The 21,276-nt window shown below is 43.4% G+C and overlaps 1 protein-coding gene across 3 annotated transcripts in view; it reads left to right on the top strand.

Moving 5' to 3' along the window:
* The window catches only part of birc6 (baculoviral IAP repeat containing 6), a 150,548-nt gene that overhangs the window by 104,711 nt on the left and 24,561 nt on the right, over positions 1 to 21,276 (top strand). For all 3 annotated transcript variants that reach the window (XM_026309255.1, XM_026309256.1, XM_026309254.1), the window contains exon 65: positions 16,194 to 16,419. In XM_026309255.1, coding sequence (XP_026165040.1) covers positions 16,194 to 16,419 — 226 coding nt within the window. The remainder of the gene's footprint in view (positions 1 to 16,193; positions 16,420 to 21,276) is intronic.

Here is a 21,276-nt window from a genome sequence, read left to right as displayed (position 1 = left end):
GCAGTTCTTTGGATGTTGTTGTGGGGTCTTTTGTGACCTCTTGGATGAGTCGTCGCTGCACACTTGGGGTAATTTTGGTCGGCCGACTACTCCTGGGAAGGTTCTCCACCGTTCCATGTTTTCGTCATTTGTAGATAATGGCTCTCACTGTGGTTCACTGCAGTCCCAAAGCTTTAGAAATGGCTTTATAACCTTTTCCACACTGATAGATCTCAATTACTTTCTTTCTCATTTGTTTTTGAATTTCTTTGGATCTCGGCATGATGTCTAGCTTTTGAGGATCTTTTGGTCTACTTCACTTTGTCAGGCAGGTCCTATTTAAGTGATTTCTTGACTGTGAACAGGTGTGGCAGTAATCAGACCTGGGTGTGGCTAGAGGAATTGAACTCAGGTGTGATTAACCACAGTTATGTTTTAACAGGGAGGCAAACACGTTTTCACATCCTTTTGTTTTTCCTTAATAATAAAAACCATTTAAAAACTGCATGATGTGTTTACCTGTTATCTTTGACTAATATTTAAATTTGTTTGATGATCTGAAACAGTGTGACAAACATGCAAAAAAATAAGAAATCAGGAATGTATATGTTGAATATGTTGTTGAATTCACTGCAACATCAAAACCACCATAGGTCAGTTAGATGAATAAATCTCCTCCTAACAATCCTGAATACCTTTATTTCCCTTTAGTCTTATTTTGTTTTCCAGAATGCAGGTCTTTGTTTCTCCCTGCAATTCCCCCCAATTCCCCCAAAATCCTCAGCCCTGTCAGCCTAGTGCTCTCTACTGTGTCTTGGCAAAGTCTTTTGGGATACATTACAGTTTCCCTCTGTTGCCTGGCACTCCATCATAGGAAGCTAAGCCATTAATGAGAAGTAATACCTTTGAATGTCACCACATTACTAATTTGTCTAAATTGATGAATTCATTTGTTGCATGTTTTATTTGACACTGATTTCTAGATCTATTGTGGGCCTTTTTGTGTTATATTTAGGATTACATCACTCCCACCTGACACATCCATTTCCTCTTTGACTCTTATAAGTTAATCTTGGTTGTAGCAGGCAACTCCACTTAGGTAATAGCTGTTTTGTTCATGTTATTTGAGCCTGCATATGACGTTAAAGAGTCATCTGAGCATGACTGGCCTGTGCTGGGTGTGTTGGGGGTGTGTGTGAATAGTAGAGGTTTTATTCGTTTAAATCGGTGTGCGTGTGAGAATAATACAAGTTCTACTTCCAATTTTCCTGACCGCCAGAGGGCCAACCGCCATATTTCCTTCACCTGTGACCCCGGATGACCCCCAGAGGTGATATATTCCAGCGTCATCTGAGGCTCTTTAACTACACAATCTTCTCGCGTGTGGTTTACACTGTGTCACTTGCGCATACCTGTCAACATTGGGATTGGAAAATAAGGGAAATCCAACTGCAACTCCATGACAGTCGCTGGGAGCCCTGTGATCCCGCCAGTCAGAGAAGCGGAGTTTCACCCTCCAGGGGCTGCGACTGTATGTATTTGAGGACCTCAGGTACGGCTGTATATGTATCTTCGTTTTCACCTGTGCTGGTTTAGACTGCGTGCGCATCTTCTTCCCTCAGCCGCGGTGCTGTCTTAGCTGGCTTTCTTGCTATACCTAGTAAGCCTGCTGGTGACGGCTCCCTCTCCCAGCTCGCTGAGATAGGTGTAGCATTATATCGCGGCAGTCGAAGCGCCGTGGTTATTTTCTCTTTATCAGTAACTTAAACCTCCGCTGGTGATGGCAGTGTTCTCACTCTCCGCTCCCAGTTTTTGGCAGTTGTTGTCTTGGAGCGACAGGGAAGTACCTGCCACGTAAGCCCATGCATTGGCTTGGCTAGCAGGGTTATTTCAGCCTTTGCTGCTTGATACTGGTGCAGACAGTGGAGCCTCTCATCATGCATGGGGCTCACTGCTATATGACCTGTGGTGTGCACTTCAGGCTGATGATGGCCATGATGATCTGCCCTGCCTGCCTTGGTCCTGATCCACTTGAGTGAAGGGCTATCTGACAACCCATGCATGCATTGCAGCTACATGCCTCGAGCACTGAGAGTAGCTAGGTTGGCACTGCTGTCAACAGCAAGTGAGGGTGACTTCCCTGCCTCAGGGCGAGAGACGTTAGTCCCACCTCGCTGGTCAAAGCACCTGACTGAGACCACGGTTGGAACGACTCACCCTAGGAAAAGGGCAAAAGCCGGACATGGGCTCTCTTCTGGGGTCGACACCCTGGCCCTCCAGCAGAGGAGGCAAGACTGTCCTCTCCGCCCATGACTGTTTTAACCCCAGAGGACATTGTCCTTTCACTGCTTGCCTCGGCCTCCAAGTTTCTGGAGGATACTGAAGAGGGGTTGACTGCTCGGAGCTCACTGACTGATGTAGGCTATAATTCCATGCAATGGATCATGTACATCGCTCTGGAGCGTTTGCAAATCGAAGTTCCGCAGCAGGCTGAGTCAGCCCCAGAAAGCGCCTTCTTCAGGCGTGGACGAGCCCCTACTGCTTTTGTTGTTCCCCATTCCATAGAATATCTGAATTCAATTCAATTCAATTCAATTTTATTTGTATAGCGCCAAATCACAATACAAATCATCTCAAGGCACTTTACAAAAACTAAAAACCCAACAATTCCCTTATGAGCAAGCACTTGGCGACAGTGGAGAGGAAAAAACTCCCTTTAACGGAAGAAAAAAACCTCCAGCAGAACCGGGCTCAGTTTGGGCGGCCATCTGCCGGTTGGGGTGAGTGGATAGAGCAGAGAGAAAAGAACAGCAACAATAAACAACAAATAGACACTGCAGGTTGGTGGGGCCAGTAACTGCATATCAGCGATAAACAGCTCCAGGACCAGGGACACCTGCAGAAGGTACAGAGAGAGAGAGAGAGAGAGGGAGGGAGAGAGCACAAACTAGGGGAGAGAGAGAGCACAAGGTTAGTAACATTCAATGGTGGAATATACATGAGGTGGGAGGAGAGAAGAGAGGGGAGGGGAAGGGAAAGGGGGGGGTTAGGGTAGGGGAGCTCAGTGCACCGATGGTCCTCGGGCAGTCTAGGCCTATAGCAGCATAACTAACTAAGGGATGGTTCAGGGTTGCCTGAAGCCAGCCCTAACTATATGCTTTGTCAAAGAGGAAGGTTTTAAGTCTAGCCTTAAAAGTACAGAGAGTGTCTGCCTCCTGAACCCAGGCTGAGAGCTGGTTCCACAGGAGAGGAGCTTGATAGCTAAAGGCTCTGCCTCCCATTCTGCTTTTGAGAACTCTGGGAACCACAAGTAGGCCTGCACTCTGAGAGTGAAGTGGTCTATTGGGATAATATGGTACTATGAGGTCTTTAAGGTATGAAGGAGCTTGATTATGAAGGGATTTGTATGTGAGAAGAAGGATTTTAAATTCTATTCTATATTTTACAGGGAGCCAATGAAGAGAAGCCAATATAGGAGAAATATGATCTCTCTTGCTAGTTCCTGTCAGGACTCTGGCTGCGGCATTCTGGATTAATTGGAGACTTTTTATTAAGATATTAGGACATCCAGATAGTAATGAGTTACAGTAATCTAGCCTTGAGGAAACAAATGCATGGACTAATTTTTCTGCATCTTTTTGAGACAGGATGTTCCTAATTTTGGAAATGTTGCGCAGGTAAAAGAATGCAGTTCTAGAAATTTGTTTTATGTGTGAGTTAAAGGACATGTCCTGGTCAAAAATAACTCCAAGGTTTTTTTTGCAGTAGTGCTGGAGGCCAGGGCTATGCCATCTAGAGTAGCTATAATTTTAGAAAAGTTATTTCTGAGATTTTTAGGCCCAAATATAATGACTTCTGTTTTCTCCGAGTTTAAAAGTAAAAAGTTACTGGTCATCCAAGCCTTTATGTCAGTTAGACAGGCTTGAAGTCTGGTTAACTGGTTTGTGTTAACAGGTTTAATAGATAGATATAACTGAGTGTCATCCGCATAGCAGTGGTAATTAATAGAGTGCTTCCTAATGATATATCCTAAAGGAAGCATGTACAGGGTGAACAGAATCGGTCCTAGCACAGAACCTTGTGGAACTCCATAACTAACTTTTGTTCGTGTGGAAGGTTCATCATGGACATGAACAAACTGGAATCTGTCCGATAAATAGGATTGGAACCACTTTAACGCTGTTCCTCTGATACCAATCACATGCTCCAGTCTCTGTAATAAGATGTTGTGGTCAATGGTGTCGAATGCTGCACTAAGGTCGAGGAGGACAAGTATCGAAACAAGTCCATTATCTGAGGCTAAGAGAAGATCGTTGGTAACTTTCAACAGTGCTGTTTCTGTACTATGATGTGCTATGTAACTGAAGGAGTTACATGCCTGCTGGAGAGACCCCAGAGCCCAGTCACAGCTTTCAGTTGATGGTCGTGCCCTGGCGTCCAGACACAATGCAGCGGAGGCAAGGCTGGGCTGTCGCACATGCCCATGGTCAAGCCAGCTTATTGTGACACCTGAGGAGGCACTACACCCGACTGTCCGGTGCTGCGACCCTAATGTCGAGTCCAGGACAACCTTCTGACAAGGGTCTATAATGGCAGTGCATCTGCCAGTCGCCTTGGCAATTCACTGGCAGATCTTATGTTCACTTTATCAGCCTCTCTGCAGGATAGCACTGCTGGCACTTCTGCCATTGGTTTTAGTGATGCAGCATTGCAGGCTCTTGCTCTATTGATGCGGCCTTGAGAGGTGTACCTTTGGACGGCCTTCGGGTCTACTCAGTAAGGTATGTACTTAGGACACCTCGTGACTTCACTGGTATGAATCATTCAGTGCTTGCAGCACTGCCCCCTGGCGGTCAGGAAGGATGAGACAGAAGATAGACGTATGTAACTGCAGTTCTTTGAATCCTCAATGACCGCCAGAGCTCTCTTGTCCCTTAGAATCCTTGCATTCCCGTGAGAAGATTCTGTAGGAAAAGAGCCTCGGATGACGCCGGAATATATCTCATCTGGGGTTAAATGGGGTCACAGGTGACTTTTTTGGTATAATTACTCAAACTACGCATGTGCGAATAGAGCATTCAGTGCTTGCAGCAGCGCCCCCTTGCAGTCATTCAGGAGTCATAGAACTGCAGTTACATGCGTAACACTTGTTTTATTCATTTAAATTTGTGTGTGTGTGAATAATTGAGGTTTTATTTGTTTAAACTGGTGTGTGTGAGAGGTTAGTAGAAGATGTAATAATAGAGATTTTATTCATTTAAATTTGTGTGTGTGTGTGTGTGTGTGTGTGTGTGTGTGAGTGAGTGAGAGAGAATAGTAGAGGTTGTATTTGTTTAAATCCGTGAGTGAGAGAGAGAAAGGGAATAGTATAGTAGTAATTATTTGTTTAAACTTCTGTGTCCAGTTTTTCATTTTCACTTTCAGGAGTTTTTCTAGCCTTAAAATGCTGGACCTCATGGAGTTTTCTATGCAAACTGATCCACATTTACTTCAAGGACTTCCCCCATTATTAGTCATTACAAGGTGAAAGCTAAGCAATCTGCTGCACTGCCTTCATTCATTACCATTCTTTCCCTGTAGGTTTGTTGATTTGCAATTTATCGCTATTCGCACATGGAAATGTTGATTCTGTTACCTGAGGCTTTAATCCTCACTGTTGAAACAGGCATTTTCCAGTGGATATGAGCAGTGACAGTGGAAGGTAACCTCTAAGCTTAAACTGGCAAGAAGTGAACTCGCCCCACAACACTGTGGGTGGAGTTCAGAGGGGATGATTTCAGGCTATATTATATTATATATTATATTACAGCAGCCAACTTCAGAAAATGCTGTCAAGCCACTGTCACAGCTGTTTACTGTTGCTGGTTGACATGTAAACAATTTAATAGTGAATATTAACCCTCTGAGGTCGATGACCACGCCGGCGTGTTTTGACGCATCTTCTCCTGATAACGCTGAAACAAACTTAAATTACTCCGTCAATTTTGATCGTACAGATAAAAGAAATATATCATTTAAATCTGTAAAGGGTCTACTTTTGGTTGTATACCATCATAATTACAACAAAACGATGTGCTTTTGTTAAATAAAGAAAACCGACAGGGTGCGCGCTCTCTCTGTCATCTCTCTTCACAGACACGTAAATAAAACAACCAGAATCTCAGCGAATACCTGGCTCATAAAAATAAGATATATGACTAGAAAGCTTGAAATGTTTTCTTTGAAATGTCGAAAACAAAATCATCACTTTTTGTTTAATCCGTATGAGCGTAAAGAGAAGTACATTTTCTCCTGTCTCACCTCATTACAGGTAATGCGATCCCACCTTGTATTCTGTTCACTGTTCACATGTAAATAATCTCAGATGAACCAGGTAAAAATGTGCACGCCCCCATGAAATGACATAAAACGTCAAACTTCGTCATAGAATTTACTCACTTTTTCTGCGTGTTTGGATGATGGTGCGTTACGCACGTGAAGAAGCGTTTCTTATATTCCACACAGAGACAGTTTAGTTTGTCCTCAGAGTAAAAACAATGATTTTAACTCAAATGACAAATGTTTGGCTCCGCATTGTGTTGTATTGTGCTGCACTAATCTCTCAGCTACAGTGACTGAAAGGCTCATTATGCCTTGTCTTTGTCTTTGTCGTTGAGTGCACCTTTTGTCTTCTCAGGTAAATCACGACTATTCATCCTGAGACACACCTTCTTGCATATGTCTTTTCTAAACAAAAAGTGTCTTAGAAAATTTAAATCAGTGTATTGTTTACTGTGAATGAGTGAACAAGATGACTTTCACATCATTGCGAAGTAAACACTTTAGCCTACAAGATGCAGTTCCCCAAAGTCTTGTGAACCAATGTTCTGTTTGTTTTATAGCCTTATTTCAGTGTCTTAAAAATTGTAGTTTTTCACTAACCATGCATAAACACTTTTTTCTCAAAAACACAATCATGTATAAACTTGCTGCTCACATACATAATAGCCCATTTTGTGCTGATTACAGTGTTATCAGACTTTAGCCATAAATATGTTTAAAAGCAACTGAAAAAAGCACAAATGTCAGGACATGTCAAAATTTGACCAGGGCCCCAAAACCCCCTTAGACCCCAGAGGGTTAAAGGGAAAAAACGGTTCTCTTTCCAGTCATTGGAGGCATTTGATGACTAGTCACTTCAAATACTTGGAGACAAAATTGCATTTTGCTTGTATTGGGGGATGGTGTTCATGCATCTGTGATGATCCTCACACTTTATCTTGCACATTCTTTCACACACTCTCCTTGGGGTTTCACACGCACAAGGCTCTGAGCTATCCTTATTTATGTACTCTGTTTATTGTTCAAATATTGCGCAGTACATCAAGACTATTCAAATATAAAAAGCTTCTATAATACAGGAAAAGGATTACTGACACTAATTTGAAGTAAAAAACAAATTAAAAGAATCTTTCAGCCCCTCTCACACTGCAGTTTGAAAAAGTGAAAAGGTGGAAGGAATAAAGTAAGCTGACAATAGGCCCAGTTTTATCTGACCAATAAAACAGTTATATATCGTTTGATTACTAGTTAATCTCTTTTTTTAACTTACAGAAGTAGCAGACAGTTTTATAAAAATACCCCCCAACCACCTTTTTTATATTCACATCTTGGAGGAAGTCATATGTGTAAAAATGTATCTTCAACATTATTTTAATGTTGCAGTTAGGATTTTAAATAGAACTGTGTTTGGTGTTAAGTATCATTATTTGTGTGTATTTCTGAGATGGTGGGTGCCCAAGGAGGTGACAGTACAACAGAGCTTCTTGAGAGCCACATGTGTAGGGGGACTCTTGACAGGAGCCCTGAAGCTATAACGTTTTGAGCTCTGAAGTTCTTACAGGTTTTGCTTTCAAACATGTTGCTTAAAAACCCTTCCTGGAAGGTAGTGGTTAGTGTCCCACCAACTTCAAAATTGAATAGAAATACATGGAAAAGCATCTCTGTTGTCAACAGGGCTGTCTTGTTTGCCATATTTTTTAAGAGTTCAGGAGTTCAAGAAAATTAAGTCAAGGGGCAGTTTTTATTTTCTCTCAGCCCACAGGCGCCTCATTCCTGGTTGGGGGCTTGCTTGTGTCCATTTTGCTCTGTGCACCCTGATTCCAGCATAGCCCTGTTTCTGCCATGTCCTCCAGCCCTTTGTTATCTCCCCAATTCATGACTGTGGCTTGACAGTATGGCTTCTTTGTCCTCATCCTCAACCACTCTGTTCTTCCTCTTCTCTCTGGGAAAGATGTTCATGTCAGGCTTCTTTACCTACTCCGCATTTCAGTCTTTCTTGTAGAGGTCTTTTCTGATCACAGGTTCTTAAAGGTCCTCCATCTTCTAATTTGCCAATTACAGTGTGGTGTAGATGTAAACAAAAACTATTACAAAGAGGTTTAGAAAAGTGCCAATGATGCCTAACATTGCCAAGATGGACTCCTCCTGCTCCTCTTTGACCTCCAGTGCCTGCACGTCCTCAAGGGTGATGACTGTGGTGCCCATGGTCCTGATGCTCACCTAACCTGGCAAGCGGACACTTACCTGGAATTAAAAGGAAATTATGGAGGACGTGTCAGAAGTTGTCACACAAAAGTAGGAAGCCACAACAGAACGCGGTCAGAAATAACACATTGCTTTCAAGGCTTGACGGTGCTTTTTTTGGTTTGTTTTTTTTTGTCCTCCTCCCAAAAGCATATATATATATATATATGCATATATATATATATATATATATACACACACACACGTGTGTGTGTCTCAGAGCAGATAGCTCTGCATTAAGACACCCCCTCCAATGAGACCCCCCCCCCAACCAAAAAGAAATCAATAGCGAATCGAACAAAACAATGGCTACGCAGAGCAGAGTGGAGATTAGTCACCAGTGTTTATGACCTGCCACAGCTTGAAGCCGAGCTCCGTGGCAACAGCGAGCTCGTCACCAGCATTTGTTCTCATCCTCATCCTTGGATTATCTGCAATAAAACTGTTAAATTGCCAGCACTAATGCTCAATGGGTTTCTTGCATGTCAGAATAAGACTGATTTTAATGGTGCCTTTTAAAGCCCCTCACACCCGCCCACCTTTTTCATGTGCCATTAATGATTTAATCACCCCACACCTCCAGATCCTTGTCAGTAGTTCTGACAACTGTAACTTATACATACTCTAGGTAATGCTTATTTTTAACTATGAAATAATTCCCGCCTTCTTTGTGAGGTGGTCTATGGTAGTAAGAAAAAGGAGCTGTGGAGAGTGTTTCTAATTGAGCTGTGTAAGCCCAAATGTTAACAGTATAAATCTTTGCTCATTCTTATGCCTTTCAAATCTCACATCAACATCTGATACAGCAAGCCCTAAAATGAAATTCAACAAATAACAAAATTACAGACATGAAAAATTATTGCATACCAAGAAAGAATCCTTACCATAAAGTATCTAAGGTGTAAATGAAAATCATCCAGCATGATTTTTGGATCCTCACTGGAAAACCATGGCTTTAAGGGCATTCTACATGAGGACCCCTGGGGGTGAGACTGACTGTAGCACAGATCCACTGCCTGTGAGCGACAGGCACAAGTGACGGAGAGAGGAATAGAAGACAACAGTTTTAAGTGTTGTTTCCAGTGAAAACCTCCTTGTCACTTCCACAGTCCTGCGGTCTGTAGCGCCACCTGTCAGGTTAAACAACCCCTCACCTCCTTCCCTTTTGATTAAGTTGGCCCCCACAGAAGTCTTTGCAGTTTTCTTTATCCGCAGGTTTGCATTGCTGCTGTTAAAGTGCTACCAACTATTATGTATGGGGTGAGAAGCCTTTTCCTTATTTGCCCCCTCCCACCTGCCCAGCTTTACTCTCATCTTTCCACTCTCTTGAGTTTCAGCTCCCTCTTGAGTTCCCTGTCACCGCTTTTCCTAAACTTGTCACAACTTCTCCACCTCCTTCTGGGTTTTTCCGTAAATCTACACAGCCTTTCGTTCTGTAGCACTGCCCAACCCCCAACACTTGCTTTGGGACCCTCCGAGGAACAGAGCAGTTATTGCCTTTCAGAAAAACCTTATGCTTGTCAGTAAAGACCCTGTTCCAATACCATGCACATATCTTAGAAGATCAGTTGATAATCTCTCGGTGACACCCAGCCTCAGAACAGGCAGGTTCCAGAAATTAGTCAATTCTGGCAGGTGATATTCCAGAAGAGAAGGAGCTATAAAATCCAGTGGTGCAAACGTCTGTAGAGAGGCAGAGGCAGCCCGACCGCCAGACAGTCGTTACGGCAACACGGATCTCGAGCTACCACCAGTGACAGCGGTGTTACGATAGGTTTCCAACACCAGGTATTCACCATGGAAGGACGATACATTGCATAACCAAGCAGAATGATGGCGAGAGGAAAGACAGATCCTGATAACCTCAGAAGGAGAAGGAACATGAGAATGCGAGAGGGAGGGAGGGAGGAAAAGAAAAGGAGGAGGGAGGGGGAAATGACATCGCTTAAGCTTACTGTCTCCTCCTCTCCCACTGCTGTGAGGGTTGGTTGAGCATACACCCGTACAGCTCCCACCTAAACAACACACAAACACTGAAAGGAGAGATAAAAACAGAAAGAATAGGTTCATTCATCTCCAGCGTGCCACGTTCCTTCTCTGAGCTCAGTTGTTTCTATTCTGGCAACCCTGCAGAGAGAGAGAGGAGTGGAAGAGGTGGGGACACAATAGGAAGCAGAGGGGAATTAAAGGAAGATTGACATTGTATAGAAAATAAAGAGGGAGGCAGTGTGTCTATGCACTTAGATATTTATCTTCAAACCTTCTGCTACAAAGACATTATGCCTGTAGAATTGTCTGTGCTTTTCCTTTGCTGTCTGATTTATTTTTTTGGTTCACCCTTGATTGTCCCTTATTGCTGTGCAAGCCCTAAAATGGCATACACAAAATAACATGGTTACTATTTTTGAATCCTAAGACAATTGAAATTATACCACAGCAACAAAAATAAGAAAACGTTATAATTTTTATTGTAGTGGAATGGTGAAAATAGGTAAGTAAGTTAAGAAATTACTGGATTGTTCTGTATTCACCTTTAGTAAAAAGCACACTGGTCTTGTAATATTAGTATTTTTATGTAAGATTGCAAAAGTGTGAGACTTGTATATGTATACTCAGTGTTGATTCTGAATATACCAATGCCATTTAATACACACTGGGCTTTTTTATCTGTGCAAAGAAGATGTGTCAGTGCTATTTAGGAAATAATCATGTCATTTGATTTGTCTTCAGAAAGACAAAAAATATGACATAATTTACTCAAGAATCAGGAGGAAAAATTAGGATCTGTTTGAAATAAAAAGTTATGATTCAGGTTTTTCCCAATCATACAGCCCTATGTTTTGAAAAGTTGTGCTTTTCGTGTATGCAAGCTTTATGAAAAAGTAGGCGGTCTTTGAGTAGTTTATACTATATTGTCTGTCATTACATGTATAGTTTTACCAGCTCTTATACCCTAAAATCATTACTGCTGTCATTTTTGGTCTTCCTTTTATAATCGCCATATTTGGAACCAGTTTGTTTAAAAGGGAGTGGTTGTTAATTTTCCACTCTCAGTAAATTCACTATGCCCTCTTCATTTGATGGTTTATAGTAACTTAATATAATGCTCATTTTTAAATAGGATTGAATGAGTTATTTTAGAGTTTGAGATATTTTCCTTTTTTTAACCCAGCTTCGATGTCCACACAGTGTATATCAACCCAGAACTAACTTAGCTGATGGGATTCTTTGTGCACAGTGCGCAGTCACTGCTTCTTCTGTCTGAAGTGGCACAGAGCTTGAGGCCACTTTTTATGGTTGTTCCACATGGTCTTGCTTTGAAACACATTATCCCGTGTCCACTGAGGCACAGTGTGTGTTCGTGGAGACATGTCAGAGGCTTATTATTTCAGCGACTCTCCTCTGTTCTGTTGCCCTAGAGGGGTCAAGAAAACCTGACTCTGTCCAGTCATGAGCTTGTATTATCCACCCACTCATTGTGACCCGCAATACCTTCTCAATACCTTTCCCTTTGGGAAGTCAACAGCAGTAACCAGCCCATGCGCTGGCTCTCCCATCCATTCTAGCTCTGTCTTTTATTACTGAGAATTAAACTAAACATGGGTTTTAAGACGGCCAGTCATTTCCTCTTGTCTTTGTTATGGTAGTATGGTTTTATTACCAAATTGCTAACATGGTAAGAACAAAGTACAATGGCGTGCATTTAATAATAATTGAATAATTAAAATAGATCCTGTAATAAATAAAGCAGCATAAATGCCTCATGGACACACAAGAACAGGCTAACAAACCCAATGGGATTTTGTAATTTATATTGATATGGACAAAAATTGGCAATAATGTTTAAGACTAACAGCCCAATGTTTACTCTCACATTAGTTTTCCTCAACCAATGAGGAACATTTCTGGTGCTTAATCTGCCAGTTTATAAGACTTTCTTCATGAGTGGTGGCTAACAATATTTGACCAACATAACATGGAAGACTAAGCACAGCAGCGTTATCAGAGTTTTGCAAAAACTAATAACTGTGCTGTCAATATTGTTGCACAATATAAATAAGTATTTTCATATAGATTCTTTAATCAGCTCTCCCTCTGACTGAACTCAGCAGTCAAGATAAGATATTTTTTCAATGCAATGTATTTTCTGGACTATATATAAAAGAGAGAATAACAAAAAGGAAGGCACAGGACATCCACAAACACTTTTTAGACATATGCCAAAGGGGTAAGAAACAAAGGCAGAAAGAAAAGGACACTTCTGAAAGCCACTGTCAAAAGGTAGAATGCACTTCCTTATTACACAGCCTTTAGTCTCACATTTTTCTCTCATGGGCAGTAGCTAAATGTACAAATGACAGAAATATTTGTATTAAGAGTATACATCAACTAATGGATTTAGTCTGTACATATAACACTGTACGTTTTGCACTGTTTTGCACTATTTTTACTCCTCTGGCTTGTCCTTGAACTTATACAGCAAAGCGACTTATATGTGTATATTTAAAGTCGTTTTGTCCAGTACTCACTAGTGTGTTAGATGATACTCTTCACTTCACTGAAGATAATACTGTGCTGAAAAAGTAAAAAAGCATTAATCTTACATTAACTTTGTTAAACTTATAAACATTCAACCTGGCAGACCATCTTATTGACTTTTTTAAACTTAAAAACATTGAACCTGGCCTACCGTCTTGTTAAATTTGTTAAACTTAAAAACATTCAGCCTGGCCGACCATCTTATTAACTTTGTTAAACTTAAAAACATTCATCTTGGCGGACCGTCTTAGGTTAACTTTGATGCAGCCAGGAGAGGTCTTATAAAGGCAGTGAGTATAAGGACAATGTATGGACAAATATAGCTGTAGGGCATCGTTATGACAGCAGTCTTTTTATATCCTACTGAGTAGTTTGCGGACAACACTACGTGGAACCGTTTGCCAACTGGTTTTTGTTTCCAATTTTTTGAATTTTATACATAGTGAGACTTTTTGAATGCCACCCCTTACTGACATTGTGCTATTTAAAGGTGACTGTGATTATTGAGTGTGGATACACAGTGCTTCCGGTCATCTAAGCCCTGCTATGCCGCTATCATACAATAACTAATTAAAAGCACAGAGGTGTCCATTTCAAAAACAAGTTCCTTTCTTGAAAGCTTCTGTGGATACCCCCTTTCTCATCCTTCCAAATACCAAATGTCAGTCTGTCAGCTGTAATTACAGAAATCTTCTCATCTTCACAAGGATCTGAAGAGCAGAATAGGCACTAAATTGGATCAAAAGTTGGACAGGAGCTGCAACAGGGTTTTAGGGTTAATTAGAATTTCTCTGGCATTTAATAGCAGTCTGGAAATGTCTGTGGTTGATTAGCCATGGTTTTTCCAGGTTTGAACCAATTGGCCATACAGTATCCAAGATTAGATGTGTGTCCACATACATATGATAAAAGAAGTCCAAAATGTTTTTTTTCCTGATACAGTAAATGGAGACATAACACATCTCTTGAACTGACTAACACACAGTATACATATTTGAATGTTTGAATTTTCAAAAATTTTCCAACCAACACTGCTCACCACACAATTACCATATCGTTGTTTGAGCATGCTGTTGCATTCATTTATTAGCTCCATCTGTGATGTGACTCTTATCTTAGGCTCTGCCTTTAATATATAAGTCACTAATATATCAGTACTTGCGTACATCCTGATTTCAGAGGCCACTTCCTAACACAGGTGTGACAGTCAGGTCTTCAGGCCCCCGTTAACTGTTAACCAGTCTAAACATCCAGCATAGCTACACTCTGTGTACTCTGTCTATCTCTGTGCAGCCCCCAGAAGGCCCTAAATCACAAGTGGAGGCTCACTGGTCATAGTGCTGCGATGACTTCAGGTCAGCACTACTATAATAGTCATTGTGGTGATAAATTTTCAGCCTTGTTGTGTTGTCTCTTGTTCAGAGAACTGGCTCTTGGTTTTTTCTTTACTATTGGCTCTGCACCACTCCAACTGCTGATGGAGTTTCTATAAATTCATTAACAATGGTCTTCAAAATTTGATGTCATTCCATCATCTAGCTATTTCACTGCCTAACTGGAAACATTTGAATGCCTAGTTGTGCCATCAAAAGTCAGGGGATCAAGTCAAGATAAGACTGAAGGATTCATCTTCTTCGTATCAAAAATGTGTGTATCAAGTTGTTGATAAATTTGAAAAAAACATGTCGAGCTCTTGGAGGTGTTTAAACTTGGGGAATGATCCAGGTCATCTGGCTCAACCTTGAATGGTTGATGTATTAACATTGCCAGCATAGTAAATGTTGCATGGAAATGGTCAGCTGATAACGTAAACAACTACCGTATTTTCCAGACTATAAGTCTCACCAGAGTATAGGTCACTTTAGCAAAAACAGCCTTGTTGAACAGAAAAAAACATAAGTCGTTTCGCATTTCTAATTACACTAACTATAGTCTAAATTAGCCTCTGATGAATGTAGACTAGACATAACAAGCAGAAGTGCATTATGAAATTCATTCATCTGTTTCAAGTAACGTAAACAACTGCACCAACAGGGTGGGGGGAGATGAAGCAGCGTCTCCTCCTCCTCTCTCAGGTTGTCTGAATGCTGACACTCACTCCAAACTGTTTCAGCTGCAGACTTTATTACTTACACTTTGAAGTCTGCAGTATAGCTTTTTGTTTTGGGTGGGATTTTCATTTCTGTTACGCTAGGAGTTAGATTTTAGTGTGACCATAAATGTTTTTACTTTTTCAGTAGTACAGTATTATCTTCAATTGAGTCAAGAGTATCATCTAACACTAGTGAGTACTGGACAAAATGACTGTAAATATACATATATAAGTTGTTTTCTGTATATGTGGCAGGACAAGTCAGAGGAGTAAAAATAGTGCGACTTGCAGTCTGGAAAATTCAGTATGTTTAAATTTACAGACTAGTTAATTTATACTGTTAATACAAATATTTCTGTCGTTTGTACATTGCTACTGCCCATGAGAGAAAAATGTGAGATTAAAGGCTGTCTAATAAGGAAGTGCATTCTACCTTTTGAAAGTGGCTTTCAGAAATGTCTTTTTCTTTCTACCTTTGTTTCTTACCCCTTTGGCATGTGGCACTTCATAACAATTCCTGTGACACTTTTTGACTCTGCGGAGTTAACTTGGCAACCTGTGGACAGCGTTTCCCTTGGATTATCTCTGAAAGCTCAACTTCCTGTTGGCGTTTCTGTTTTGCTTTTATCTGTTCAGTAACAATGTAGAAAACATGACACTGAATACCCAGTTCTCAATTTGATTTGATTTATGCCAGAAGGGCAATGCATGCTGTTGATTCTCAAAGGGTCCCTTTTTTTCTACCAGTATGTGTTGTATGCAGAGTTTTATGTCATCTTCAGTTTAACTACTATTCAGGAGCATCCTACTAGAAATATGTCCCTCTCTTGCTATCTCCTGTTACTTTGTGTTTTTGGTTTTCTCTGTCTTGCTAAGATGATTACCTACCCTCCAGCCAATTTGTATTTACAGTAATGTTTTCATAATGAATCGTATTCTGAGCTACCGGACCCTGACATGTCTGCCCTAGTTCCTCTGCCCTTTGAGTTTCTAACATTTTGTATCCTCATTTCTGCAGTTCTGGATATGGCCCGACATGTGCCTTTATATCGGGCGCTACTGGAGCTGCTGAGGGCCATTTCCACCTCTACGGCTCTTGTCCCTCTGCTGCTGCCTCTGTCTGGAGACCTGGGGCAGGATGAGGAGGAGGAGGAGGATGAAGAACACTCTGAGGGACAGACTTCTGTAGGCATGCTGCTGGCCAAGATGAAGACTTGTGTGGACACATACACAAATCGCCTGAGGTGAGATGAAGAAATCCATAAACTTAAACTTAAGTTGAACTTGCTTAATTGAGTAATTCCACTTGTTTTCTCAGGTCTTTAAACTTAAAATGACAAGTAATGTCTAATTTCATATATTGACAGAGCCATGAACTCACTATTCTGAAAAATGAATTCACTCCAACCCTTTTCGCAACATCAGTCATGCATCTTTACCTTTTTAGTTCTGTTCACACTTGCCATTGAAATCACCTGTGTAGTGGTGATGTACCCCAAGAGGCAGCAAGACTCATTCACTAAGAACCACTGAGCATCACACATGTCCAATAATGTAATCTGTGTCTGTGTCTCTGTCATTAAGAATTTAATCTCACTAGAAGGATTCATGGTATTGCATTGGCTATACACACAAACATATAGTACATCCCAGGAGATGCAGCCACAACATCTTCAGATGGCTGACCTCATCCCTCTCACCTCATGACTGGACAACTCATGCTTTCCTGCAAAAACAACCCATAGATACATATCAGTGTGCCTTGTTGTGAATGATGTCTCTGATGGTATTTATAGAAAATGTCTGTCCTGAATGCTGCAGCAGCCATCGTTTGGCAGCATGGTTATTATAAGGTACCACATAAAGTAAGTCTTATATTTCCTGATAAGTAAATGAGACAGCAGTGGGTTAATGAAGTTGAAATAGTTAAGGCTACATTTTAGACCACCAGAAGCTTGAACGTAAATATAATTAGTAGCTAATAGTTCATACATAATTTTAATCAGAAAATAAAATAACTCAAGGTGCCCCATCAAGTGAAGAATGATTATCTCTGTTAATAGGCCTAAAGAGTGTAACTCACACACACACTACATTCATCTTTCCAAAGAGTAAGATATAAATTACAGGGATGGTAATAAGAATGTCTAATATTGGAGCAGATCCTGATTATGAGGTAGGGTATTTGGTGGTGGTATTTGAAATTAGGTGGGGGTGATATAGATAGAGCAGAATAGTCTGTCATAGTGTATGTACTTTAATATTGCAGTAATATGTATCACAGTAAACAGTAGTAAATTTCCTGTACGATGAAACTGAATGACTAGTTTCAGTTATTACAGTGAATGAAACAAAGTACTTAATGACACTGATACAAAGATGTTTTTAGGGGCCTAAGCGTGGTGTGATGGTTAACTATCACAAAGAAAGTGACGCTGGCTCAACTTCCCAGACCAGGCGTCCTTTGTGCCGCCTGTCTGCCCTCACTCTCCCACCTATATTTCCTGTCATCTCTCCACTGCTCTGTATAATGAAGGCAAAATACTCAAAAAATATATTTTTAAAAAAGTATTTTTAGATATTTAATAGCTGTCAGGAATCAAGGCGGGACCCAAGTGCGGATTCAAAAAACAAAGGTTTATTCAACACAAGATCAACGGAGAACTTAGGAGAACGAAGGACCTCCAGGAACGAGCAGGGATTCAGCTTGTATCGAGTTCCAGCCGTAGATCACGGAAGGCGTGGGATCTGGAAGAGGGAGAACAAAAGACCAGGTAAGTAATTAGTGACCAAGGCGGATATCTCAAAACAGACGGATCTTCCACTACCGCGTGGGTAAACGGACGAACTGGCGCCGAGGTTGTGAAGATCCAGGGCTTTTATGGAAGCAGGTGAAGGTGAGTGACAGGTGGAGCTCATCAGCGCCACGGCCTCAGGTGACGCACCTGCAGACAATCAACAGGACAAGACAACACACACTGGGGAAAAAGGGAGAGAAACAAGAGGTACAGAGGAGCCCGTACTGCCGCCTCATGACAGTACCCCCCCCCCCTTACGGTCGCCACCTGGCGGCTACCAGGCTTGTCGGGGTGTCGCCGATGGAACTCCCGTACGGGGCGTCGAGGATGGCCGAGCGTGGAACCCACGATTGTTCCTCCGGGCCGTAGCCCTCCCAATCAACCAGGTACAACCCCCGTCCTCGTGGTCGAACGTCCAGGAGCCTCTGGACAGAGTAGGCTGGGGCGCCATCAACAAGTTTAGGAGGAGGAGGTGGGGTGGGAGGACCGTGAAGGGAACTGGTGGAAACGGGTTTGATTTGGAACACGTGGAATACAGGGTTGATCCTCATAGTTGCCGGAAGCTGTAACCGGACAGCTGCTGGGTTAACAATCCTCTGGATGGTGAAGGGGCCGATGAACCTGGCGGAAAGTTTGCGGGATTTCATCTTGAGAGGGATGTTACGGGTGGACAACCAGACGGACTGACCTGGCTGATAAGGGGGAGCAGGGTTCCTGTGGCGATTCGCCAGCCGTTGGTTCCGCTCCGCCGTGCGTTGGAGAGCGGCCCGCGTGAGTCGCCACATCCGATAGCACCGCCGAAGGTGTTGCTGCAATGAGGGGACGCCATCTCTAGCTCCTGAGCCTCAAACAGGGGCGGTTGGTAACCGAGAGAGACCTCGAAGGGAGTTCGGCGAGTGGCAGTACTCACCTGGGAAGCACCTGGGAGCATATTCGACCCAGGGTAGGTATGTGCTCCAGGTTGTGGGGTTCGACGCCACCACGCAACGAAGGGCTGCCTCCAATTCCTGATGAAGCCTCTCTGTCTGACCGTTGGTTTGGGGGTGATAGCCAGACGACAAGCTCACCGAAGCCCCCAGGGTCCGACAGAAACCCCTCCAGACCTGAGATGTGAACTGGGTTCCTCGGTCTGATACAATGTCCTGAGGAATGCCGTGTAATCTAAACACATGCTGAAAAAGCAGGTTAGCTGTCTCCAAAGAGGTGGGGAGCTTGGAAAGGGGAATAAAATGGGCAGCCTTAGAGAATCGGTCAATGATGCTTAAAATAATAGTGTTACCTTGAGATGGCGACAGGCCCGTCACAAAGTCCAGTGCGATGTCATGGCATCGGGATCGGGAGGGGCCGGAGTAGTCCAGCCGCTGGGCAGTGAGAATCCTTCTCCCGAGCACAGACTGAACAGGATCTCACGTAGTCCTTGATGTCCCGATCCATAGACGGCCACCAGAAACGTCGACGCACGAGATCTCGGGTGTGGGCGATTCCGGGATGGCAGGCAAACTTGGACCCACTGGAGCACCTGTGGACGAACGGGGCTGGGAACATAGAGGTGGTTAATAGGTCCAGTTCGGGGATCAGGCTCCGTACGCTGAGCCTGTATCACTTGGTCCTCTATGTTCCAAGTGAGTGCTGCTATGATACAGCTGGGAGGGAGCATGGGGTCAGGCTCTGGGTCTGGGTCCGATGGGGCAAACTGCCGGGAAAGAGCGTCTGGCTTAAGGTTATGGGTTCCTGGTCTATACGTTACTGTGAACCTAAATCTGGTGAAAAACAGGGCCCAACGGGCCTGCCTCGCCGTGAGGCGCTTAGCGGATTGAATATAGGCCAGGTTCTTGTGATCTGTCCAAACTATAAAACTCTGTTCCGTACCTTCTAGCCAGTGCCTCCATTCCTCGAGCGCCAATTTGATAGCCAGCAGCTCCTTATTTCCCACGTCATAGTTCCGTTCCGCAGGGGACAGACGGCGGGAGAAAAAAGCACAGGGATGTAACTTGTTGTCGGCCGCGGACCGCTGGGAGAGAACAGCGCCCACCCCCACGTCCGAAGCGTCCACCTTGACTATGAACTGGCGCTGGGGGTCTGGCTGAATCAGGATGAGAGCCGAGGTAAAGCGGACCTTTAAGTCCTTGAACGCTGCCTCCGCCTCCGTGGACCAAAGGAACCTGACCTTGGGAGAGGTAAGGCTGGTGAGATGTTGAGCCACACTACTAAAACCTCGGATAAAACGCCTATAAAAATTGGCGTACCCCAGGAATTGCTGGAGTGCCCGATGAGTGGTTGGTCGGGGCCACTCGGCCACCGCGCGTAACTTGTCTGGATCGGCTCGCACCCCGCCCCTCTCGATAATCAACCCCAGAAAGGAAATGGATTCACGGTGAAACTCACACTTCTCCGATTTAACATATAACTTGTTTTCTAAAAGGCACTGCAGCACCTGCGTGACGTGTTCCTGATGCTCCCGCGGCGTGCGCGAGAACACGAGGATATCGTCCAAATACACAAACACAAACTGATTAAGGAAGTCCCGCAGCACGTCGTTGACAAACGTTTGGAAGACGGTGGGGGCATTCATGAGGCCAAACGGCATCACCAGATACCCAAAATGCCCCAGAGGTGTCTTAAACGCCGTCTTCCACTCGTCCCCCTCCCTAATTCGGATGAGGTGGTATGCGTTGCGCAGGTCTAATTTGGTGAAAATTGTGGCACCCTGCAGCAACTCGAACGCGGACGTCAGCAGAGGAAGGGGGTACCGGTTACGGACCGTGATCGCATTAATTCCCCGGTAGTCTATACAGGGGCGCAGGGTCTTATCCCGTTTTGCAACAAAAAAAAACCCCGAGCCGACGGGGGACGAAGAAGGGCGGATTATGCCCGATGCCAGCGACTCCGAAATGTACTTCTCCATCGACTCCCTCTCCGGGCGTGACAGGCTGTAAAGCCTACTACTTGGCAATTCAGCACCGGGGAGGAGGTCGATGGCGCAGTCATAAGGTCGATGGGGAGGCAAGGAAAGTACCCTACTTTTACTAAACACCAGGGCTAAATCGTGATAACAATCAGGCACACCAGTTACATCGTGTGCCTCTACTGGCTTGGCAACGGACGGGGAGGATGGCGTCAACGCTGCCCGCAGGCAATTTTCGTGGCAGCGCGGACCCCACTCTCTTATCTGACCCGTGACCCAGTTAATATGCGGGTTGTGTTGCCGGAGCCAGGGAAGTCCCAAAATCAAGGGGGGTCGTGGAGCCGAAATAACTTTAAAAATTGCCTGCTCCCGGTGGTTCCCCGAGAGCAGCAACGTGA

Source organism: Mastacembelus armatus, chromosome 15 (assembly GCF_900324485.2).
Source record: "Mastacembelus armatus chromosome 15, fMasArm1.2, whole genome shotgun sequence".
NCBI lineage: Eukaryota > Metazoa > Chordata > Actinopteri > Synbranchiformes > Mastacembelidae > Mastacembelus > Mastacembelus armatus.
Note: the sequence above shows the minus strand (reverse complement) of the source record. Positions and strands in the feature narration are given on the sequence as shown.